This window comes from Suillus plorans (assembly GCF_016647745.1).
Source record: "Suillus plorans strain S12 chromosome Unknown HD556scaffold_10, whole genome shotgun sequence".
NCBI classification, from domain to species: domain Eukaryota; kingdom Fungi; phylum Basidiomycota; class Agaricomycetes; order Boletales; family Suillaceae; genus Suillus; species Suillus plorans.
In genome coordinates, this window is record NW_024537394.1 from 674,671 (window position 1) to 697,730 (window position 23,060).

At 48.0% G+C, this 23,060-nt stretch overlaps 10 protein-coding genes across 10 annotated transcripts; 5 read left to right on the top strand and 5 right to left on the bottom strand.

The window, feature by feature from the left end:
• Positions 1-28: 28 nt before the first annotated feature.
• On the top strand, positions 29-2,247 carry HD556DRAFT_1439541 (uncharacterized protein; the record flags this gene model as incomplete). The annotated part of the gene is made up of 9 exons (XM_041305972.1): positions 29-68; positions 122-727; positions 780-1,063; positions 1,113-1,317; positions 1,367-1,491; positions 1,540-1,728; positions 1,781-1,884; positions 1,933-2,060; positions 2,117-2,247. 9 exons carry the CDS (start codon positions 29-31, stop codon positions 2,245-2,247), a joined length of 1,812 nt encoding a protein of 603 aa, XP_041164101.1.
• On the bottom strand, positions 2,125-4,627 carry HD556DRAFT_1345599 (uncharacterized protein). Its single transcript, XM_041302227.1, has 4 exons — positions 4,522-4,627; positions 4,100-4,445; positions 3,328-4,047; positions 2,125-3,264 (listed from the first exon to the last, which is right to left on the bottom strand). The coding sequence occupies exons 2-4, from the start codon at positions 4,253-4,255 to the stop codon at positions 2,482-2,484; spliced, it is 1,659 nt and encodes a 552-aa protein (XP_041164102.1). The 5' UTR covers positions 4,256-4,445; positions 4,522-4,627; the 3' UTR covers positions 2,125-2,481.
• Positions 4,628-5,315: 688 nt separating this feature from the next.
• HD556DRAFT_1231179 (6-phosphogluconate dehydrogenase C-terminal domain-like protein) lies at positions 5,316-6,312 on the top strand (the record flags this gene model as incomplete). Its single annotated transcript, XM_041297410.1, has 3 exons — positions 5,316-5,873; positions 5,929-5,974; positions 6,023-6,312. 3 exons carry the CDS (start codon positions 5,316-5,318, stop codon positions 6,310-6,312), a joined length of 894 nt encoding a protein of 297 aa, XP_041164103.1.
• Positions 6,313-6,519: 207 nt separating this feature from the next.
• Positions 6,520-10,214, top strand: HD556DRAFT_73382 (uncharacterized protein). The gene is made up of 9 exons (XM_041311458.1): positions 6,520-7,025; positions 7,084-7,154; positions 7,216-7,357; positions 7,416-8,232; positions 8,282-8,387; positions 8,437-8,584; positions 8,634-8,908; positions 8,959-9,732; positions 9,782-10,214. Exons 1-9 carry the CDS (start codon positions 6,753-6,755, stop codon positions 9,924-9,926), a joined length of 2,751 nt encoding a protein of 916 aa, XP_041164104.1. The 5' UTR covers positions 6,520-6,752; the 3' UTR covers positions 9,927-10,214.
• Positions 10,215-11,516: 1,302 nt separating this feature from the next.
• Positions 11,517-12,915, bottom strand: HD556DRAFT_1345618 (uncharacterized protein). Its single transcript, XM_041302228.1, has 11 exons — positions 12,854-12,915; positions 12,677-12,788; positions 12,534-12,623; positions 12,458-12,480; positions 12,364-12,397; positions 12,240-12,309; positions 12,133-12,183; positions 12,005-12,077; positions 11,891-11,948; positions 11,617-11,836; positions 11,517-11,557 (listed from the first exon to the last, which is right to left on the bottom strand). The coding sequence occupies exons 2-10, from the start codon at positions 12,715-12,717 to the stop codon at positions 11,635-11,637; spliced, it is 642 nt and encodes a 213-aa protein (XP_041164105.1). The 5' UTR covers positions 12,718-12,788; positions 12,854-12,915; the 3' UTR covers positions 11,517-11,557; positions 11,617-11,634.
• Positions 12,916-14,752: 1,837 nt separating this feature from the next.
• Positions 14,753-15,968, top strand: HD556DRAFT_73814 (uncharacterized protein). The gene is made up of 4 exons (XM_041311472.1): positions 14,753-15,169; positions 15,230-15,285; positions 15,342-15,399; positions 15,451-15,968. Exons 1-4 carry the CDS (start codon positions 15,129-15,131, stop codon positions 15,641-15,643), a joined length of 348 nt encoding a protein of 115 aa, XP_041164106.1. The 5' UTR covers positions 14,753-15,128; the 3' UTR covers positions 15,644-15,968.
• A 1,194-nt stretch (positions 15,969-17,162) lies between these two features.
• HD556DRAFT_1345649 (uncharacterized protein) lies at positions 17,163-18,284 on the top strand. The gene is made up of 3 exons (XM_041302229.1): positions 17,163-17,421; positions 17,483-17,759; positions 17,809-18,284. Exons 2-3 carry the CDS (start codon positions 17,644-17,646, stop codon positions 17,909-17,911), a joined length of 219 nt encoding a protein of 72 aa, XP_041164107.1. The 5' UTR covers positions 17,163-17,421; positions 17,483-17,643; the 3' UTR covers positions 17,912-18,284.
• Positions 18,098-19,447, bottom strand: HD556DRAFT_1230945 (uncharacterized protein; the record flags this gene model as incomplete). The annotated part of the gene is made up of 1 exon (XM_041297385.1): positions 18,098-19,447. The coding sequence occupies one exon, from the start codon at positions 19,445-19,447 to the stop codon at positions 18,098-18,100; it is 1,350 nt and encodes a 449-aa protein (XP_041164108.1).
• Positions 19,448-19,454: 7 nt separating this feature from the next.
• HD556DRAFT_1345656 (uncharacterized protein) lies at positions 19,455-20,576 on the bottom strand. The gene is made up of 2 exons (XM_041302230.1): positions 20,531-20,576; positions 19,455-20,471 (listed from the first exon to the last, which is right to left on the bottom strand). Exon 2 carries the CDS (start codon positions 20,464-20,466, stop codon positions 19,579-19,581), a length of 888 nt encoding a protein of 295 aa, XP_041164109.1. The 5' UTR covers positions 20,467-20,471; positions 20,531-20,576; the 3' UTR covers positions 19,455-19,578.
• A 465-nt stretch (positions 20,577-21,041) lies between these two features.
• On the bottom strand, positions 21,042-22,122 carry HD556DRAFT_1439550 (uncharacterized protein; the record flags this gene model as incomplete). The annotated part of the gene is made up of 9 exons (XM_041305973.1): positions 21,042-21,243; positions 21,298-21,355; positions 21,412-21,484; positions 21,540-21,590; positions 21,647-21,716; positions 21,770-21,803; positions 21,864-21,886; positions 21,940-22,029; positions 22,082-22,122. The coding sequence occupies 9 exons, from the start codon at positions 22,120-22,122 to the stop codon at positions 21,042-21,044; spliced, it is 642 nt and encodes a 213-aa protein (XP_041164110.1).
• Positions 22,123-23,060: the final 938 nt, after the last annotated feature.

Sequence of the window (23,060 nt, forward strand, 5' to 3'; positions counted from 1 at the left end):
ACCCTTTCAAGTTGATCATTCAGGAAATATGTCTGGCACAGAAACCTTCGCTGTTCCGTTGTCTGCAGGTAAGTCCGCCTTTCAAAATCAGTCTCAGTCTACTTATTGTTGAATATATCAGACGCTATCTCCTCCGTGTGGCTTGCTGCATTGATTTCTGACCTTTCCAGCCCCAGTTTTACTCTCAAGCGCTCGTTTACAAACGATAGCTACTGGCGAGATCTCTTGGCATTCACTCCTGATTTTCGTACCTTGCATGCACTTCCAGAAATCCAGCATTTTTTCTCAGTCCCGGTTGAACTTGCGCGGCCAAGTCGGTTCCGACTCTTGCCAGGTGTTCGTCAGAGGCGCATTGGTCCTACAAAAACGTTCATCCAGGGAATTGTTCAGTTCCATACGGTCATAGCGCAGTGCACTGGCGTGTTCACTCTGACTCAAGGCGAGGACTCCTCATGGAAGGCTTGGTCCTTTGTGACCATGATGGATCAGTTGTCCGGCGTAGTCGATTGCTTTAGTGCACATACGCCTCTCTGCTGTCCTGCTGAGTGGAAAACTACAATGGAGTACACAGCGGTCGTCGTGGGTGCAGGTCAGTGCGGCTTATCCGTGGCTGCCCGTTTGGAGAATCTCGGCATCTCTACGCTTGTCTTGGAGAGATCTAGCGCAATTGGCAATAATTGGCGTTCTCGATACGAGTCACTGGAGACGAATACTCCAAGGGCGTACAGTGCGTGCAGCTGAAGAACTCCCAACTTCGTCCTATGCTGACGTACCAGCAGATCATCTTCCCTTCGTCGCATTCCCAGAGGGATGCGGAAAATATATCCCCTGTAGAGACGTTGCTGACTATCTTGAAAATTACCAAAGGACTCTTGGTCTTCACGTGTTGACCTCGGCGTGCATTTCTGCTACTTCATATGACGCTTCGTCAAGTACCTGGACATTATCTATATCTCTTTCAGGGCAAGCCTCCATTACTGTGACAGCCCGGCACCTGATTGGTGCAACAGGCACTGGTACAATGGGAGGTGCACTCCCGTTTATGCCGTCGATTCCAGAAAAAGTACGCAGCAGGACTTAATTTTTTGTCGACGCTGACTCTCTGTGTGCAGAGTTCCTTTCTCGGTTCTGTTATCCATTCAAGTGAATACAAGTCCTCTTCCTGTATCGGCGCGCAGAAAGTCGTCGTCGTCGGCGCAGGATGCTCTGCGCACGATATTGCTCAGGACATGGCAAATCATGGGTCTCAGACAGTGCTTGTCCAGCGTTCTCCAACTGCCGTTGTGAGTCGCCAGACGATCGACCGTCTACTTACCGGTAATATCAGTGTATTTGCTGCGGAGATCTCCATTGATTTGACTCGTAGGATATGTTGGGCAGGACGTTCCTGCGACAGAGATCGCTGATCGCTTTTATGTCGCTCTCCCCTTGACAACTCTACAAAATCCCCAGTACGACACCATGGAAATACATGCCCACATCGACCAGTTCGTTGGCAAAATTCGAAAATGATTTCTTCATCTCACCCTTTTCTCTTAGGGACCTCAGGGAGAACTTGTCTCAGCGCGGATATCTCCTTCCCGGCCCCGAGGACAATTTCCTGCACCGTCTCTCCGTTCGACGAGGCGAGTTTGTTCACTCTGTATCGTTCTATTTTTCTTACCGGCAAATATTCCAGGTGGCTTCTATATCGACCGTGGTTGTGCAAAGCTCATCACGTCTGGCAAGGTATTATTACTTTTGCTGGGTTTCCCCACGCGTGTTGCTTACTAGCAACTAGATCACTGTCAAGTCCGGGCATGAGATTTCCCACTTCTCCCCTTCCGGGTTGGTATTCGACGATGGTTCGCGAGTAGTCGCAGACCTTGTCATTTTGGCTACTGGGTAAATATTTATCCGTCTGATCGTGTACTTCTAACACATCATTTACAGGTACTCGAAAACTACAATTAAACAAGTTGCCGAGAGCCTTTTTGGGGCCCAGGTCGCTGATGCCGTCCATGAGCTTGGAGGATGGGATAATGATAATGAGCTCGCAGGTGTTTGGAGGCCGACTGGACGTCAGTATTCTGTTGATCTGATTGCGCGACTCGGTAATGCTGACGTTCTGTTCCAGACGATGGACTCTGGTTCGCGGAGGGCGATCTATTTTCTGCACGGTTCTACTCCCAATTCCTTGCGTTACAGATAATGGCGAGGGAGATGGGATTGTTGAGTCCAGACCAGAGAACTTACATCTCATGCTGATTTCTGGGATCAGCTTTTCAATTACCCTAGATATTAAGTACACGAGGTGTCCTTAGCTGCTGCCAACAACTTGTCAATATCATTATTTATACGCAACATACTGCAAGCATTACAACAATCAACTATACCATCTTCAACTGCTTTCTATTGGGGTTGCCTCAAACACAGGCTCAGGGATGCCTATACTACGGTCACGACAGGTCGACATCTCGATGACTTCGAGCCGGTCCATCCTTAGATCCTCAGGCTAAATAAAATCAGTATCGATACAGCGGGCTTCCAAGAGAAACCTACATCGTCATCCGCCGAGTCTACCATCTTGGCTAAATAAATCCTGTCCCCATCGACCCACATTTCGATTGACTCCATGATGTCGAAGACTCTATCGGACACAACCTCGACATAAGGCAGAGATGTTGTTAACGTCTTTCTGGAATCACGAATTTCTGTTTCAGACGGCTCTCTCACCACTCGTCCTAGACCCTGCCGGCGTTCAACAGCCAACGGACTGAAGTCCATCATATGTAATCTATACCGGGACCCGGTGCCTGTGGGGAATATCTGTAGAACTCGATTCCCGCTGACGTAGACTTTCCAGGAATCTGGGAACACGCGGCTATTTGTGGGGCCCCAATTTTGCCATGGTATTGTCACCGCCTTTTCACCAACGTGCTCCGAGTCAAAATCGAAGAAAATGCTGGTGGAAATGACGAAGACGAGCCGTGGACAGAGCGTGGCGTAGCATAACACTCGATGTTCAGGGTCTGAAGTCCACATCGTTTGTTGGGCTCGCATATGCAATTGCGAGCCGTGCGCAATATCATCGATGGGCAAAAGACACTTTTTATGCTCCACTGGAAAAGGCAACGAGTAGCATGCCAGTAAATGCGGTTCCCGGGACATATCCTCGATTGAATAAAGCTTGAAATTATCGCTGAGCATCAGCAACCTATTGTTTCCAACAAAGCAAAAATCGATCGAATCTTCGAAATGTGACATTGCATCACTGAGGTTGCACTAGATAAATCAATTGTCAGCTTTCAAGTCTCTCGGCTAGTATGTCTGACGATGCCAGCTCACATTGGACGTTGTTGAGTGTTGCCAGTCCCAAAGTTGCAACCACCAGATGACTCGAGATGTGTTGGTCGGATCATCAAACATTGGGGAGCACTGGAGAGCGAGATACCTCCCAAAACCCTTGAGCCTCAGATTCTCCGTCACCGTGAATGAGTCATGGCTATCTTGTGCGGTAAGCACCGACAGAAGCAGTGTTTGCCCAGCAGCTTGAGGGTGAATACCATCTCCATCCAGGGCTCTAAGGTCAACGTAGAATCTCCCCTCCTGGAGCATATTCCGACTGACAGCATACGCGATGGCGATCAGGTTTTGTGCTGGGTCCATATACACATCGACGATATATGCATTGGGAACTGGACACAGCGATCCTGAAAACCAATGTCGTTCGACTGGTTGCTGTGAGGGATTCGGCAGTATTGGAATGATCTTGGCCCAGTTTCCCGAGTCTTCACCTTCGTACCATGAACAGAAATGCCCATCAGCGATATATGTCCTCACTTCATAGAAATGTTCCTGTATAGGGAGTGTTTGGAAAGAGCGAGCGTGGAGGTTAAACTGCAGCCATGCGTGGGCTTTGTCTCTCAGGAGTTGTAGGCGCTGAGAAACAGGAGTGTGGTTGCCAAGATCCGTGATGGGGACTGGGAGTAGTCGTTGGCCGCCGAGTTCTACAATGTACTGCAGCTCTGAGGATAGTACGTATATCTGCCGAAGGGCCCTGCATATCTGCCAGCAAAAAAATTAAACTTAATCTAGGAGGTTCAACATCGACACTCACAGATGTACAACGAAGAATATCTTGCCAAGGAAGGAAGCTTAGAATGTAAGAGTGAAGTTCTTCAGCAAGAGCCAGGAACTCTAATTTGGGCTTTATGTCTGTCCCAGCTTGGTCCATTGGGTCATTCATGTCGTGAGGGCGCCTATAAAGTCCCATACGATGATTGTATGCCACTAATAATTGATAACAGGCGACAACCGTCTAAAACTGGCCTAGCATAGCTTCCTGAGCCTATTGTCCTAAACAAGATAATGCTCGATACAATACTGGTGTGGCAGACTCCGCCCACCCTGACTTTGGCCGCAAAGCAAACTGACGTTTGGTTTCAGAGGGTGATCTCGTGATTCTGCTCCTGGTTCAGCGCGTTACAGATAATGGCTAGGGAGATGTGATTATCACTTGGTCCAGACCAGAGTACCTACCTGATGATGAGAGGACGCGGTTCGAATGCAAGCCATGTAGGTGGTTCATTCGAGGACAGACCGTGGCGAGTTCTTACCAGTACTTCACAGTTGTAGTCTGTTCGGAATTTCATTAACTATCGTGTGAATTGATAAGGCTCACTTAGACCGTCATATCACGTGACTAAAAGTCGACGACACGAAAGCAAAGTGGATCCCACAACTAGCAACAGTGGAGTACTCGATGTATTGCAACGACGTTCGATTCAAGAACAGGTTTGGGCATCAAGTATAATGACAAATAGTGCAAGTAATGGAACTTCCCTACTATCCATAGTAAATGGCTGTTCAATTAGAGCTTCTCCCCATTTCTTGTGACCGCTTAAGCAGACTGGCAACGACAGACAAAACATATAGAGGGCTATCCCATAACTGTGCTGCCAAAGGCCCAAAGCAACACGAAGGAAATGAAAATGTGTTTTGAGCATGGAGCGAATGATAACAATCAAGCAGCTTTAAGAATCTTTTCTAACACTCGTGTTTAGCAGTATTGTCATGCAGTGCGATGGCAGCAACCATGTGATCTTACATGCATGTCAGACTGTATCGAGATTCGATATCATCAAAAACGTGCGATGTAGCTCGAGGTAGCTCATATGCATGAACTATTGCACAGATTTCATCAAGATGAGTTGCTTACCTAGACTGCAAAGTAGCGGGTCTACTTCGCCCATTCCAGAAATAACCGTTGACTTTAAATATAGAACTAGCTGTTATCGGTATCTTCACGAGATATGAGATTGCACTGAACTATCATGTCGTCTGCAGTACCGCGTCTGGCAGTAGTCGCCGCTGGGGCCATGGGCGCTGCCGTGGCGAAACGCCTGACTAGCTTCGGCTGCACAGTCTACACCAACCTTGACGGCCGCTCTGAAGATACACGAAAGCGAGCACAAGATGCCGGGATGATTGACCTCTCTGTCGACGAGCTTGTGCTCAAGTCAGACTGGATTCTGAGTATTTTACCGCCAAGAGATGCTGTGTCATTTGCCGAAAAGATACAGGAAGTTGCCGCAAAATACGGAAGGGCGTTACCCTCCCCACAGACGTTTGTTGACTGCAATGCTGTCAATCCGGAAACGGTAAAACGTATCGCGGCGCTATTTTCAGGGACGAGCATCAGGTTTGTTGATGCTGGCATTATTGGAGGGCCCCCGAAGGGCGACCAAAATCCTACATTTTACGCTTCAGCGGAAGATGTGAAAATTTTGGATGAATTCACTGCACTGTCGAAGTATGGTTTGAAACTATCTCCTCTTAAGGGAAAAGGCGTGGGGATCGGAGACGCTAGCGCACTGAAGATGTCGTATGCTGTGAGTGGAACGGGCAGGCGAACAAGTTGTACGTTACTAAAAACACGTTTAACAGGGAATATCAAAGGGAACAACGGGATTGTATACCACGATGGTGTTAGGTGACTGTCATCTTCTTGTGAAGAAATCGGGTAATTGACGCAAGGCAGCGGCTCATGCATCGTCGCCTGCAACCGCGGATGCTCTCATGAGGGAACTACAGATGTCGCAGCCAATTTTGTTGGACCGTCTAGTGAAGACTGTACCGCCTATGCTACCGAAAGCGTACAGATGGATTGGGGAGATGGAAGAAATTGCTGACTTTGTTGGTGGGAGCGAGGGAGACGTCTACCGGGGTATAGCGAAGGTATATGAGCGGATTGAAAAGTCGATAGCGGGTGATCAAGAAGATATAGCGACGCTGACGAAATTTGTAGAGAAAGCAAAGGAATCACGCTAGGATAGACTAGGATACTGCAGAAGGCAACTCACATGGATGAAAATTTGTTAACGGGATGAAGTAAGTGGGTTCACGTTGGTTACAGCAACGTAAATGAACTATGCTGCAACTTGTACTTATATTGATGGTTCTGATCTGATATACTTTTCCGAATTCGGGAGGATCGATTACGGCCTTGCAAGGCAATTGCAAGGGGTTACTATCTTTAAGCGATAGTCGAAACGTTGACTGTCGTCGGAACCGTCTACCTTCAATTTTTTCTCTTTTGATTTCCTGCTTTTTGATCGTCTCCTCATAGTTTCTTGATTTGATAAAACACCCAGTTTTCGTCGTCGTTGTCGTCGGGCTCCTTACGTCCATCGGGATTCTTGTCACCTTGGCGCCTGGGAAATCTCCAGCTCATCCACTTTTTGAATCGTCAAGAGACCCATTCCTTGAACATGGCTGTTGCTGTGAACGAGGCAACCGCTGATTTGAGACTGCTTTCTCAGCCATCAGACCCTCAGACAGTCCCTGGGTCACAGGCACCCCCCTCTGCAGCCGATCCAGACGCAAAGACCAATGGACATACCACGGATACTTCTGGCATACCCCAAGTAAACGTCAATGGCGAGCCCGTGAGCAGTCTCCGGCTGTCAGCAAGTTTTTGCCGTGTAGATGCGGAGGATGCGAGATGGGGCTCCAATTTTTGGGTGACTTTAGTAGATCCGCAGGTATTCATCTTGTCTCGATCGTCCATATGGGTTCATGTTTAGAACGCACTTTTGCAAGACTAGTACTGTATTCTTCGCGTGCCCTGCGACTGGACAAGTGAGCTGGGATCCACCAGCTGGTACGTTTGTGTGCGTGATGTCACAATTTCAAATATCGAGCTCTATGTTCTTACGGCTTGTATTTGTGCAGTTTACCTCCGAGTACGGAGGGAGAGTGGTGGGAGCTCAGTGATGACTCCCGAGGTGGAATTCCATACTATTATCAAACCAAGACAGGGGAGACAGTCTGGGAACGTCCAGATGGTTTTGTTATTCCCCTGACCATCATTCAAGTGATACATTCATGTCAACTGATTTCTCTTACAAGAGTAGCTGATGCCCTTTCCACAGCAAACCGCCCTGGGTCGTCGCCTCTCGCAAACTGGCATGCGCAAAACGACATCGGATTCCCCTTCAGCGCCAGGCCGGTCTCCCTGTATAACTCGGGCTCGCTCACAGGCAAGCATACAAGACGCACGCCATACATCACTCCGTTCCAACGAGGAGCCCCCGTTGCCCCGACACTCGTTATCATCTATGCGGAGTTCGCCAGGAAGGATGTCGGCTTCTGGCGCTAGTCCGACCAAGAAGCCTCCTACCGTAAGGCGCTCATTCACCACAGACCAATATAGCCATCCAGGCACCCCTCGTGGATGGACAAATGGACATCATCTACCCCCTATACCCGCTTCCCCATACGCAACAGAACCTTCCACACCATCCTCACGAAAATCATTGTCAACGCCACCTGCCAAGGTTGCAGCGAACGGGAGTACACGATCGAGTCGCCACAAAGAGAAAGACAAACGTCTAACTTCAGATATCAATGACACCTCACCATCGCGATCGCGGGCCAAATCGTCCTCTTATGTACCACACCGATCTCCCGTTCCACAAAGTCTCAACGCTGCTGTAGAGATGTTGTCATTTTCTGAGCGACGGGCTGCTTCTGACATTGGTCACGGGCTACCACCGTCATCCCCACCGGCCATGGATAAACCACGGCCAAGCACAAACCATTCTCCCAAAGAGAAGACGAATGAAAAACGAGAAGTTCCTCAAACTCCAAAATTGGCTCCGGGTAACAGTTTTTGGATGGCGCGTAGTACGTCGACCCCTCCCACCACAGTACTCGGTAAGACTATCAGCAGTCCTGTTCTCAACAAAGGTACAACTTTTCACTACCTATACTTTCTTGTCTGACAACCTGCGTCCAGAGGCAACCAAGAACATGAGCGCCGTCAAGAGTCCCACGGGAGGAAAACCAATTCCGATCACCAGGCAACCTAATCACCTTGCTCCTACTACAACTTTAGCATCTGGGTAAGCACGCCACATTTATAGATTAGTAGTGTCTCATACCTCCTCCCAGCACATATCCTGCCCTTCCTCATGACCTCGCATCAGACATTCAACAATTCGTCGAATCAGACTACGCAAGACAATATTTCTCGACACATCGTACAGGCTTCATCTTCAGGCGTAAGGTTCCCGTTGCACAGATGATGACATGGCAAAAGGCTTGTACTATCTCTAGTTCTTGCGGCTAGCTAGCTAACATACATCCAGGCGCCCCTCAACTCGCCGCTTCTCACATTGAATCGTTCGCTCAAGAACGATGCAGTCCGGATCTTCAAAGTCATCCAACACATCATGGGCGATCGTGAACGTGAGAAATCTGCCGGTATACCCGTTCACAATGGTTCTGTGCACTCCCTTACGGGAGGTACCGTTGGCTTACTAGAGGAAGAGCGATGGTTGCTTGGGGAAGGTTTGTCTCATGGCGAGCTAAGGGATGAGATATATTGTCAGTTGATGAAGCAGCTCAACGGGAATCCCAATACGTATGTCATCAGTCTACATCTGATCTCCAGCCATCTCACAAGCGTTTCAGAGAAAGCGTTTTTAAAGGCTGGCAAATGCTTTGCGTGCTCCTCACTGCTTTCCCGCCCTCGAAGAACTTTGAGACCTACCTGCGTTCCTTTATGCAACAGCGAACGGCTCAGCAAGAGGGCAGGGTTGACGTGATAGCCAAGCACTGCCTCCGCCGTCTGGTTGCGATCTCGAAGAAAGGACCACGCGGAAAACCTCCGACAATGGCAGAGATCGAGACGGCATCGGACGCCGCCTTCAATCCGTCCACATTTGGAGAATCGCTGGACGCGACGATGCGTCTGCAAGAGCGTAACTACCCACACGAAAAGATCCCCATCATTCTCCCATTCCTCGCAGACGGAATTCTCGCTCTTGGAGGCATGAAAGCAGAAGGCATCTTCCGCGTTCCTGGGGATAGCGACTCCGTGTCAGAACTGAAGTTGCGCATTGATAGGGGCTATTATACGCTTGACAGCGTTGATGATCCGCATGTCCTAGCTTCATTGCTGAAGCTCTGGTTGCGTGAGTTATGCGACCCACTGGTACCCGAAGAGATGTACAACGACTGCATCACGCATTCTCACGAACCTGAAACGTGCATACAGCTCATTAGACGTCTGCCTACGATAAATAGACGGGTCGTTATTTTCCTAATCAGCTTCTTGCAGTTCTTTTTGGAGGAGAAGGTACAGACGGCGACGAAGATGACGTCGGCGAATTTGGCACTGGTGATGGCGCCAAACTTGCTGAGGTGTAATTCGGAATCTATGACCGTCGTGTTCACAAATGCCCAGTGCGTATTCCGATGATGTCCTTGTCGATCTATATTGATGTTTTTGCAGGTACGAACAAGTGTTCGTCTATAATCTTTTGATGCATCTCAAGTGCGATCAAATTGACGCAGATTATGTTCCCGTCCATGGCCTTGGTGCCAGTCTACCATCACCCCCACAACCTCGCGTTTCTAAATCTCGCAACAGAAAGTGAGCCATACCTACCATGCTATCGTATATCCACCATCTTTTTCTATACCCACCATCCGACTTGATATTGCATTCACGTACATAGAAATTTTTTCTTCAGTCCTCGCAAGTGTACCTGCTATCATCTATCATCTCCAAACTCTACTGTCATTCATCAGAGTAGCGCACGCTCCTACCTCTCCTTGTTAATTACGACAAAACACGTATAGGTTAATACGCTATTTGAATTCCAACTCTTTGCCTAGTATCTTGGCATTCAACAAATCATTTAGCCCTGTCCGTTCTGAGTCTTGTTTTAGCTTCGACTTGTCACTTGCGAGAACCCCACTAGCCGAACTCGTACAGTAATCCACTGCCACTTCATCGTCGAGTCATATTACTTCGATAAAATTCTTGCTGATATGTTTTCATGCCAGATAGCCAAGTATAGTTCTAAGTAACCTATCTATTGTGTTCAAGTTCAAGGGTGCACGACTACGTTTCATCTCGTTTTAGGAAAGCTGTCAATATAATCCCGAATGAGACGCAACCTTGTCACACGTGTACTCAGTCTTAGAGCACTTGACATCCCAACACGTAGTCACCTCAGGCCAATCAATCCATCCCACATCAACGACCGTGTCTCCTAGTGGCCGTACATCCATTCATTAAGCCGTCTCCGGATACCCTCGCGTCGATTGCGATGCAAGTTTATCAGGTCAAGCACAGCGCCTGTGCTTATTTTTCGAAGGATGGGTTCATCAGTGAACCAACCAGTCCTTGATATGGTGCGGACTGCTACAAGTTGATGTTCTAGTGCGTAGATGAGCAACTGCACAGATGCATAATTGGCCTCTTCTTCCAATCCACAGTGGGTTGCAGCTGCATATAGACGCAGAGACCTAACAAGGGCGTTATGATAAGCATGCACACAGTGAGCGAGACAGGCCTGGGCATTTCGTATTTTTCTGCGGCGAACAATAATGCATCAACCTCGTCACACGATGTAATCGGAAGCCACAGACCATAAGTAGCAGACTCTCTGGTGTGAGTCCTTGTCTATAATGATGGCCTCTGGATGATCCAGAACTGAGAGGGCTTTGTTGAGGCATGGAAAAGAGGGATCGGGAACTAGGCCAATGTCGTCTTGAGCGTTCATAGGAACGGGGTATGATCTTTGACACCGAGCACCACACTCCGTTCCCATCTGCCAGTGCAATCAAGTGAAATGAGATGCATGGTAGATTAGAGCAGAACTTCAAGTCAGTACCTTATTTCCTTCAATATCAGTGAGCGAAACTGCTTGACATCGTGGTAATTTGCAGATCTCACAAATGGGATTTGTCAGACTCATCGCTCGAGGCCGAAGGGTAGTTGAATGAATAAGCTTTTTTATATATAAATACAATCTCAAAATCACACACAACGCTGTATGCATCATACTCTAACCGCTGTCAGGTGGAGCGTCAAACGTTAATGTTCGGTTTCACAAAGCTAACATGCACACTCCAGAGATCCTGTTCAACATAATGCAAGTTTCAAACACGTAGATAAAGCTCCATAAGAAATTCTACAACTCTCAATACATACATGACATACAAGCGATCTTATCAAGAGACAAGCAACTAAGCCAGGCTATTGGTTTGAACGAAGATACTATGAAACCACAGTAAACATCGAGATGCAGATATCACAGAATGGATATCTAGACGCACCAATGTCACATCCCCTAATCAAGCATGGGTGATCGTGTAACGTCCACTGGACGCGTCGCGCGAGAGGTTCCAGGTTGTGTTCTGAGCGAGCCCAGTGAGGTCCTGCGACCAGATCGCAGGGGTGTCGACCTGACCTCGTAAGATAGAGGTTTCTTCATAGTCCGATGTGATGTAGGCCCGCAGGACCGGAGTGAACTTTGCCGTGACGCGACTGCCATCTCTGCATATGATAGTGTGAACGCTCTGAAGGAGAAATACAGGAAGGATGACATACCCAACATCGCTGAAGTAGAGTACGGGTGTGGGCATAAAATCTCCTTTGTTCACGAAGCCTGGAGGTGGACAATACGCTCAGGGAAAAGAAGAGGCGACGAAGATGGTCACAAACCGACTGTTATTTCTTGAATACTCCCAGTGTGGTTTTGGGCCTGCAGGATGCCAGAGGTTCCCGCCTGAGGGGGCTACAGGAGGTATTCGTCGGTGGTCGAGATGAAAATGAACGGAAGCCAGACTTACAGAGAAATGATAGACATCGTTGGCTTCTGTCAAGGTTGTTTTCTCGTTGTTCTGCATCATGGCTTGCGTTGGTGCTAGCAATTTCGGAGTAGATGAGAGTCGCTCACATTGATATTGACGGAGGTCGCAGCGCTGATGACCTTCCCACTCTCGACCTGGGCCCTGGAGAAAGCGAGTCTATACAATATATAAGCGCCTTTTCAAGACTATTGATCCTGTCGATCATCTTACTGGGCCGTGTAGGTCGCGGTAGCCCTGTATGGACCTGGAAAGAACGCTCATATGTAAGTCGGGAACTTGGCAGCAAGAGAATAGGAACACCCACCCGACTTTCCGAATTTGCTGACTCTGAAAAAATCGCAAGGTTTTAAATCGTCTAAGACACGAGTAGGCGAACTTACTTCCAAACTATCGGGAAGACGTCCTCGTAGAGGCCATCCACGTTGGGACTCCAAGCGAGCATGATCGTGACCTCCTTGCCGAGGTCGTTGCTGCGAAAACGTCGGGTGAAAATTTTGTGCAAAGCGAGATCACGAACACTCACGACTGGAAGGTCAAATTCCTGACGAAGGGTCGGGGTGACATTGTTTCGGATTGTTAAAACACGAAGTGTACTAGTAGTTGAGATTGAGTGTGGATTGAAGAGCTCGAGTTCTGTAGTTAGAGTCTCAGCAAGCAGGCTTTTATATGTTTCGGCTCGCATAGGTTGCACCACCTTCCTTGGTTTGCGATTTAGCCAGCGTCTCTTTCGTCCCCCGGTACCTGACGCTGGAGACCCTCATTATTCAACAAGGGGATAGCACATGATGGCCCTTGACTTGTCAGACAGCCGGCTTCTGCACGAACCGATTTCCCTGTGCGCTGGAGTTACGCGCCGAGGAACGGTTGGCTGTCCTTCATACCTTCCGTTTGTGCTCCTTTCATCACGTCACAGGTGGATTAGTACCGAGTACCAAATACTGGGATTTGATCTGCCTGCTAAGGTAGATGGCGTTGTGATCAAAATAGTGGACCTATATCTGTCGGGGAGTCATGGGGAGCCCATGAGGGCCATGGCATATTTCGCACACGCGACTGCAATATCTTTTTGCTATAGTAGTGATTGGCGCCGTCGGCCCGCATTCAGTCTGAGCGAATCAACTGTCAAAGTCAAGTGTCAGTCAAACCACTCAGAGCTGCGAGAGTCGAGACGCTGAATCTGCCAGTGCTTAAAGGCTTTAACCGGCGCGTAAACTTGACTTCGCCGAGTTGCAGTGTCGTTCAGAACGTTCAAGGCGCTTCGCCCGTGGTTCTAAAGTAACGTCACATCAGCGGACAAAAATGAATCACCTTCATCGGCAAAAGCGTTGAAATAAAATACTTAGCTTGAGCGCGTTACGGACACTTGTGGATTATGTAGTATGGCGTTTAACACATCGGGGTTTGCAATATTTAAGACATATTTGGATGTCGTGCGAAATGTTAAGATAACACTTAATATTTAGGTTGTCATCTAAGCAGATTCAAAATTTCAAATGTTAGAGAGATCTTGCACAACAAGAAAAATATAAAACATCAGTAAACATTTTGTCTGAACGTCAATCATGAGGGGCACCACTGGAAAAATTAGATAAATAATTGCATGCTGACATCCACCTGTTGTTGGACGAAACAATACGTACACATGTTGTTTGTCCCGGAGGATTAATCTCGGATGCCAAGTGTACTTATCTTTTGGTAAGTGTTATATTTTGTGGGGTTGGTCATGTACATGACAGTTACCAAACGAGCTCTATTGTCATTGTTACCTGATATTTTGAGGGACACTTTGACAAAATTTTATATTTAGTTGTCATTTGAAATAAATACAAAACTCTAGATGGACGGATATGGTTTATTTTTCTTTGTCATCCAGCTGTCCGAAATGTGTTGTTGTTCGAGTATAAGTTTAATCATCCAATTACATTTTGATTTCGATCGCACTGCCAATGTGTAGATACTTGTCTTGTTTCGACGTGCTCCTATCACCGCGGCTGATTCTGTTTGCAACAGTTTTATTGAATGCGTAGGTTTGCTTAATGCCTACGGCTTACGAGGCAGATTGGTTCTGCGGTGACATGTGTAGTAGTAGCACCATCTCTCACAAGAACATGAAATTGCTGTTCTTTTTTAATCTAACACTCACTCATCTACACTCATCTGTACGTGTTCGCCCCTCGTCTGCTGTTAGTACCACAGAACTACCAGATTTGGCTTACCTCTAGGGCGGGGAAAATGCACAAGGGAGGGCGGAGGGCTTAGAGGGTCTTAACAATGTAAGGTGGCCTTATTTACATTTTTTTCTCAAGCAGTTATCTGTTGACGCAGCCCGTCAATGAACCGGTAATCAGCGTCCCAAGTTTATGCGCTTGAAGCAGGTTGGCCATTTTGCAGCTCGTTTGACTGAACTTTCACTTTGACAGTTGATTTAACCCATACTCAACCCGGGCCGGCTAGGCCAGGACTATAGCAAAAAAATATCGCAGTCGCGCGTCGCGAAATGCGCCCCGGTCCACGGACTCCCCGTGACTTAACTCTCTACAAGTATATGCCAACTATTTCGATACTAATGTCTACCTTGGCAGGCAGATCAAATCCCACTCGGTACTAATCTCTGTCCACCTGTGATGTGATGAAAAGAGCACAAAAGGAAGGTATGAAGGACAGCCAACAGCGGATACGAACTTCCCAGCGCGCAACTTAAACGCTTAGGGAAATCGGTTCGTGCAGAAGCCGGTAGTCTGACAAGTCAATGGCCATCATGTGCCAGTGTCTTGTCGAATAATTAGGGCCCCCAGCGTCAGGTACCGATGCACGAAGCAAACGCTGGCTCAATCGCAAACCAAGCAAAGAGGTACAGCCTACTTTGCCCCACTATGTAACCCGCAATATATAAAATCTTCCTTGCTGAGACTCTAACTGCAGAATCCAAGCTCTTCAATCCACACATCACATTGTGTGTTTAACGATTTGAAACAATGTCACCCCGGTCCTTCGTCAAGAATTTGACCTTCCAGTCGTGAGTGTCTGTGATCTCGTTCTGCATAATTTTTTCATCAGACTTGCTGTCGTTTCGCAGCAACGACCTCAGCCAGGCCAAGAACCACACTGGGTCCATTGAAGATATCGCAGTTGGTTTGTTACGATCGCTGTATTCTCTTCTTTCACCTTAGTCTATTTTCCACCCGCAGGCTTTGTAAACAAAGGAGGCATCATGTCCACGCCCGTACTCTACCTCAGCAATATTGGGTATGTCGTCTTTCACAAATTTCTCCTTCACACCGTTCACAATAAAAGCAGTCGCGTCACGGCAAAGTTCACTCCGGTCCTGCCCGTCTACATCACGTCCGACTACGAAGAAACCGATATTGTACGAGGCCAAGTCGACACTCCTGCGATGTGGCCGCAGGACCTCACTACGCTTGCCCAGAGCACGACTTGGAACCTCGCGCGCGACCCGAACACTGGACATTACTCGATCGATCATGCTTGATTAAGGAATGCAACATCGATGCGCCTAGATGTTTGTTCCGTGGGATATGCATCACTGTTTTCTCTTTTTTCATAGCATTTTTGTCCAAACCAATGGCTCCAATTGGTTCCTTATTCTTTTTATGATATTGCTTGTATGTCATGTATTTTGTCTATGTGTTTGAACTCTTACTGCCAAGTTACCAACTTACATATGACTCCTCTTTCCAGGTCCATGCAAGGCTACCGTGACATAGCCCAGTAAGATCATCGACAAGAACAATGGTATTGAAAGTTACTTATTCATTGTATAGACTTGCTTTTCCAGAGCTCGGGCCGTGAATGGAAACATCATCAGCGCTGAAATCTCCGTGAACATAATCAACGTGAGTGACTCTCATCTACTCTGAACTTGCCAGAATCAACGCAGACCATGATGCAGAGCGGCGAGAAAACAACTCTGACAGAAGCCAAATGATGTCTATCGTTTCTCTGTAAGTCTGGCTTCCGTTTATTTTATCTCGACCACCGACGAATATCTCGTTTAATTTCAAACAGATAGATAAACTCCATAAAAAAACGGTACAACTCTCAACTCTTGCAAAACACACGACACACGAAAAAGACAAGCAACTAAGTAAGGCCATTGGTTTGAACGAAGATACTATGAAAGGAGAGTAAACATTGGGATGGAAACCTTACGCAACAGATATTTAGGCACACGAATGTCGCATTCCTTAATCAAGCATGGTCGATCGTGTAACGTCCAGTGACCGCGCCGGGCGCGAGATCTAAGATCGCGAGTGGTATTCTGGGCAAGCGCAGCGAGGTCCTGCGACCGGTTCGCAGGGTGTCAACTTGACCTCGTAAGATTGTGGTCTGTTCATAGTCCGACTTGATGTAGGGACACAGGACCGGAGAGTGAACTTCGCCGTGAGGCGACTATTATCTCTGCATTTTATCAAGGGGACACAAAGGAAAGATGACATACCCAACATCGCTGAAGTAGAGTGTAGGGCCCGGTGCAATGGGCATCAACCAGGGTCTTTGTTGAGCTGTCAAACACTCACCAAGGATCAAGCATATCCGGATTCCGAGGCGGTATTTGATCCCAGGAACAGTCTTTCAACGTTTCAACTCTCTCGCATCTGAACATTAAATCACACCATCCATCAGTGAAACAGTGAACAAATGATGAGGGTATTTAAAGCAATATATTGTATTAGACACCTAGGAACAATCTTCGTAAATCTGCTGACCGCTTTCGCAATGGAATATTTGGTATTGTGGAGGAAAGACATTTACAAGTACGATAGCCCTGGCAGTAGCACTATTTTCTTCGCGAGCTTTTGCACTTAGACGTATCAAGAACCCGACAAGAGAAACACGTGTTGAAGCGTGCCAGTCAGTGGACCGGTGAATTCTTGCTGGCAATTATATGGTATCCTCACCGTCGGTTGAGGCAGAGAGCAGAACGTTGAAATTTGAAACTTTGTATGGTACTCAGACAACGTCAAATTGATTTGTAATCCGGCTAGATTCGTTAACCGTCCAATTGTGCAATGCGCTCGGAGCCTCGTACTCAGACTCGGACATCAATCATTAATCATTCGTCGAACATCTAATGTCGACAGGCACCTTGAAGGCTGCCTTTGTAGCGGATCTAAATGCAAAGACCGATAAACACATCACGGAGACTTCTGGTATACGCCATGTAAACGTCAATGGCGAGCCCGTGAGCAGTCCTTGTCAGCAAGTTTTTTGCCGTGTAGATGCGGACTCGGTCAGATCCACCAGCTGGTGCGTGATATCTCAATTTCAACTATTGAGTTCTATGTTCTCAAGGTTTGTGTTTGTGCAGTTTTCCTCCGTACGGAGGGAGACAGGGAAGACATTAATATTGACAGGAACTAGGCTCAGTATTATACGCTTGACAGCGTAGATGATTCGCATGTCCTAGCTTCGTTACTCAAGCTCTGGTTGCGTGAGCTATGGGACGTATTGATCACTGACTCGGAAGAGATGTACAACGACAATCTTGCGCATTCTCTCGAACCTACGGCTAATCTGGCGCTGGTGATGGCACCGAACTTACTAAGGTGCAATCCAGAATCTATGACTACACTGGCAAATGTTCAGTGCGCGCTCTGATGATGTTCTTGTCGATCCATTTTGATGTCTTTGCAGGTACGCACAAGTGCGATCAAATTGTGTTCCCATCCATGGCCTTGGTGCCAGTCTGCCATCGCCCCCACAACCTCGCGTTTGTAAATCTCGCAACAGAAAGTGAAACATGCCTAACATACTACCATGTATCCACTATCTTTTTCTGTACCTATATGCACCATCACCCACCAGCTTGAAATTGCATTCACGTGCATAGAGATATCTTCAGTCCTTGCAAGTATACTTCTCATCATTCATCAGAGTAGCACACACCTTCGTTAATTACGACAAAAATGTATAGGTTAATTGGCTACTTGAATTCCAGCCGGTCTTCGCCCAGCATCTTGGCATCCAGCAAATCATCCAGCCCTGTGACAGCTGTCCGTTCCGAGTCTTGTTTCCAACGTCTTGGCTGCGACTTGGCAGAACCCCACTGGCCGAACTCATACCCGTCCTCCACGTCCTCCTTGAGCGCATCGCCCTTCCACGCATCCAAAGCCGGCAATTTTTTACCCGGCCTTTTCCCCTGTTTCCTTCTCGGCTCCTTAATAGTAAGCTGCTCGATCTTAGACAACATCCTGACGACTTCTCCACTCCCAAACACAGACTCCTCTTCCCAAATCGTGCGCGCACCTACCTCCCGCCTTAGTTTTTCGACGAGTTTCTTGGTTCTGCCATCTGGCTCGACGCCATTGACGCGCATCTCTTCGAGGGCGTCATGCACGCCTCTGAGGTCGCGGAAACATGACCAGCGGGTTTCTATGAGCTCGTTGTATGCGGGAGTGGTGCATCCGAATACGTAGCTTGGGATACTTAAGTGCCGGGCGTAGTCGAAGATGGAGAGAGCGAGGTGGGGGTCACGGTATTTATCACGGAAAGAACGCATGAGGTGCGCAATGAGGTATGGGTAAGTCGGGTGTTGGAGTTCAGGGTGCATAGACGCAGGTTGTGGCGGTGGATTTGCGCTTGCACTCGAGTTCGAGGTAGGGGTAAGGCCTGGAGCATGCTGATGCTGTTCCTCGGATTTAGCAATAGCATTCCGCGCGCGTTCCTCGTATTGCTGAGACTGCCCAAAAACCTCGCGCATGGCCCATTCAAGCAGCTGCTGATCGGTATCGCAAAGCTCCATTTCCTCCTTCTTCTTATCAAATTCCTCATCCGCCTCTGTCGTCCATTTCAGTCGTTTTGAGTGTCGTCTGAGTTTGCCAAATAAATCTGACGTTGGGGCATGACTGAATGGCTTGCGACCGATTCCGATTCCGTCGAGAACAGCAAGCGGATCTTCTTGTTTTGAGGAGGAGAGTTTGGCGGAGGGGTTCTTTTGCTCTGAGACCGCGTCGAAGATCATGTTGAACATGTCGTCGAAGGCGCTGATTTCGCGGGCGGTCATCGCTTGTCTGCGTGCACGGGTGCGCCCTGAAGTTTCTACGCCGCCAACGCGTAAGTGATTGTGAACTGGGGATGGGAGGATAGGTGGCATCTCTTTTATTGAATCGTCCAATATATGGTCCCAAGGAGATTCTTTGGCAGCAAAAATGGAGTCGGGTTGCGTGCCACTGCTGCTGCTCTCTGACAGCGTAGCAGAGGATGTGAGGCAGCGTGCGGCTGCCCTTGCAAGACTTGTACCTGCATAATTGAAGACTCGATGGTAGACGAGCATAAATGACATTGAGTATAGATATTCCTACTATAATTTGACCAAAATTGGTCATCCTTGAAACATAGCAATTAGCGTTTGATCGACTAACCTATCTATTATGATATATCGTGTCTATGGTACACTACTGCGTTTCACGTCGTCTTAGGAAGACCGTCGATGCAGTCGCGAATGAGACGCAAAGTCTCGACCTTGTCGTACAACATGGACGTGCACTCGGTATTAGGGCACCTGGCATTCCAACATGCGATCGCCTCAGGCCAATCAGCCAATCCCACATCGACGACCGTGTCTCCTAGCGGTCGCACATCCATCTCCATCACGACTCTATACTTGAGCTCTCTCCACGTATGATGATCAACTTTCCATCTGCACCTCGGGCAAGACGCTGTCGTGCTTCCTGTCACGAACGGCTGCTCATTGAGTCGTTGCCGGATGCCCTCGCGTCGATTGCGATGCAAGTTCATCAGGTCAAGCACAGCGCCTGTGTGCAGTTTCCGGAGGATGGGTTGATGTTCCTGTGCGTAGATATTGAGAGCGAGCGACTGCGCGGATGCGTGTCTGGCCTCCTCTTCCCATCCACAACGCGTTGCGGCTGCGTATAGACGCAGAGGCTGGTCTAAGAGCGGGGGAGCCATGATAAGCACGCGTATGAGCGACATAGGCCCTGGCATGTCGTATTTTTCTGCGGCGAACAGCATTGCATCGACCTCGTCGTACGATATGAGTGGATTGATCGGCAGACCGCAGATCATGAGTAGGAGACTCTCTAGTGTGTGCGAGTCCTCGTCTAGATTGATGACCTCGGGGTGATTAGGAAGAGGGTTTTGTTGAGGCATGGAAAAGAGGGATCGGAACCAGCCCGATGTCGTCTTGAGCGTCCATGAGTGGATACGGAACAGAGTATGATCTTTGGCGCCGAGCACAACATCGGCATCTGGAGAAGAGAATGACTGGTGGAAGGTGCCGCCATAATTCAGCGCTTTGACTAACGCCGTATCGGGAATGGACTCCGTTTCCATCGCGACTGCCGATGTAATCAAGTGAGATGAGCTGACTAAGTAGAGCAGAACTTCAGGTCAGTACCTTGCTTCTTTCGAAGTATCAAACGGCTTGACTTCGTGGTACCGTGCAGATCTTGCAATTGGGGTTTGTCAGGCTCGTCTATACTAATAGCTGAGCACGCAACCGATCACATGTTCACTTGTGTTCCATAAATAACAACCCCGGTCTACTGGTAATTAGACGGAATTCAACAACTACAATCTCAAAATCACACATGTACATGTACAACGCGTTATACATCAGATGCATCAAGACTAACTGCTGTCAGGTGGAGCGTTAATGTTCGGTTTCACAAAGCTAACATAGAGACTCAAGACATCCTGTGCAAGATTTCAAACACATAGAAAAGGCCCCATAAGAACTTCTATAACGTCCAACTCTCGCAAAATACATAACATACAAGGAATCTTATAAAGAAATAAGAAACTTGGTGAGGCCATTGATTTGAACGAAGATACTATGAAACAGTAAAACATTGAGATGCAGATATTACAGAACGGATATCTAGACGCACCAATGTCGCATCCCCTAATCAAGCATGGGTGATCGTGTAACGTCCAGTGTTCGCGTCGCGTGAGAGGTTCCAAGTCGTGTTCTGAGCAAGCCCAGTCAGATCCTGCGACCAGATCGCAGGAGTGTCGACTTGACCTCGCAAGATTGAGGTCTCTTCATAGTCCGACGTGATGTAGGCCCGCAGGACCGGAGTGAATTTTGCCGTGACGCGACTGCCGTCTCTGCATTTGATATTGTGAATGCTCTGAAAGCGAAATACAGGAAAGATGACATACCCAACATCGCTGAAGTAGAGTACGGGTGTGGGCATAAAATCTCCTTTGTTCACGAAGCCTGGAGGCGGACAATACGCTCAGGTGAAAGAATAGGAGATCATGATGGTCACAAACCGACTGCAATTTCTTGAACACTCCCTGTATGGTTCTGGGCCTGCAGGATCCCAGAGGTTCCCGCCTGAGGGGGCTACAGGAGGTATTCGTCGGTGGTCGAGATGAAAATAAACGGAAGCCAGACTTACAGAGAAATGATAGACATCGTTGGCTTCCGTCAGGATTGTTTTCTCGCTGTTCTGCATCGTGGCTTGCGTTGGTGCTAGCAATTTAGGAGTAGATGAGAGTTGCTCACATTGATATTGACGGAGGTCGCAGCGCTGATGACCTTCCCACTCTCGACCTGGGCTCTGGCGAATGCAAGCCTATACAATATATAAGCGACTTCTCAGACTAATGATATTGTCGATCATCTTACTGGGCCGTGTAGGTCGCGGTAGCCCTGTATGGACCTGGAAAGAACGCTCATATGTAAGTCGGGAACTTGGCAGCAAGAGAACAGGAACACCCACCCGACTTCCCGAATTTACTGACCCTGAAAAAATAGCAAGTTTTTAAATAGTCCAAGACACGAGTAGGCGCACTTACTTCCAAACTATCGGGAAGACGTCCTCGTAGAGGCCATCCACGTTGGGACTCCAGGCGAGCATGATCGTGACCTCCTTGCCGAGGTCGTGGCTGCGAAACGTCGGGTGAGAAATTTGTGCAGAGCGAGATCACGAACACTCACGACTGGAAGGTCAAATTCTTGACGAAGGGCCGGGGTGACATTGTTTCGGATTGTTAAAACACAAAGTGTAGTAGTAGTAGTTGAGATTGATTGTGGATTGAAGAGCTCGAGTATCTGTAGTTAGAGTCTCAGCAAGCAGGCTTTTATATGTTTCGGCTCGCATAGGTTGTACCACCTTCCTTGGTTTGCGATTTAGCCAGCGTCTCTTTCGTCCCCCGGTACCTGACGCTGGAGACCCTCATTATTCAACAAGGGGATAGCACATGATGGCCCTTGACTTGTTAGACAGCCGGCTTCTGCACGAACCGATTTCCCTGTGCATTGAAGTTACGCGCCGAGAAACAGTTGGCTGTCCTTCATACCTTACTTAGGCTTTGTGCTCCTTTCATAACGTCACAGGCGGATTAGTACCGAGTACCAAATATTGGGATTTGATCTCCCTGCTAAGGTAGATGACATTATAATCAAAATAGTGGACCTATATTTGTCGGGGAGTCATGAGGGCCATGGCATGTTTCGCACACGCAATATCTTTTTGCTATAGTAGTGATTGGCGCCGTCGGCCCGCATTGAGTCTGAGCGAATCAACTGTCAAAGTCAAATGTCAGTCAAACAACTCAGAGCTGCGAGATGCTGAATCTGCCCGTGCTTAAAGCTTTGACCGGTGCGTAAACTTGACTTCGCCGAGTTGCAGTGTCGTTCAGAACGTTCAAGGCGCTTCGCCTGTTGTTCTAGAGTAACATCGCATCAGCGGACAAAAATAATTCACCTTCATCGGCAAAAGCGTTGAAACAAATACTTAGCGCGTTACGGACACTTGTGGATGTATAGTTAGCATCTGCACATCGGGGTTTGCAATATTTAAGACATAGTATTTGAATGTCGTGCGAAATGTTAAGATACATATACAGGCAGGGAGCAGAAACGTCAAATTGATTTGTAATCAGGCTAGATTCGTGTTGAACCGTCCACGCTCGTA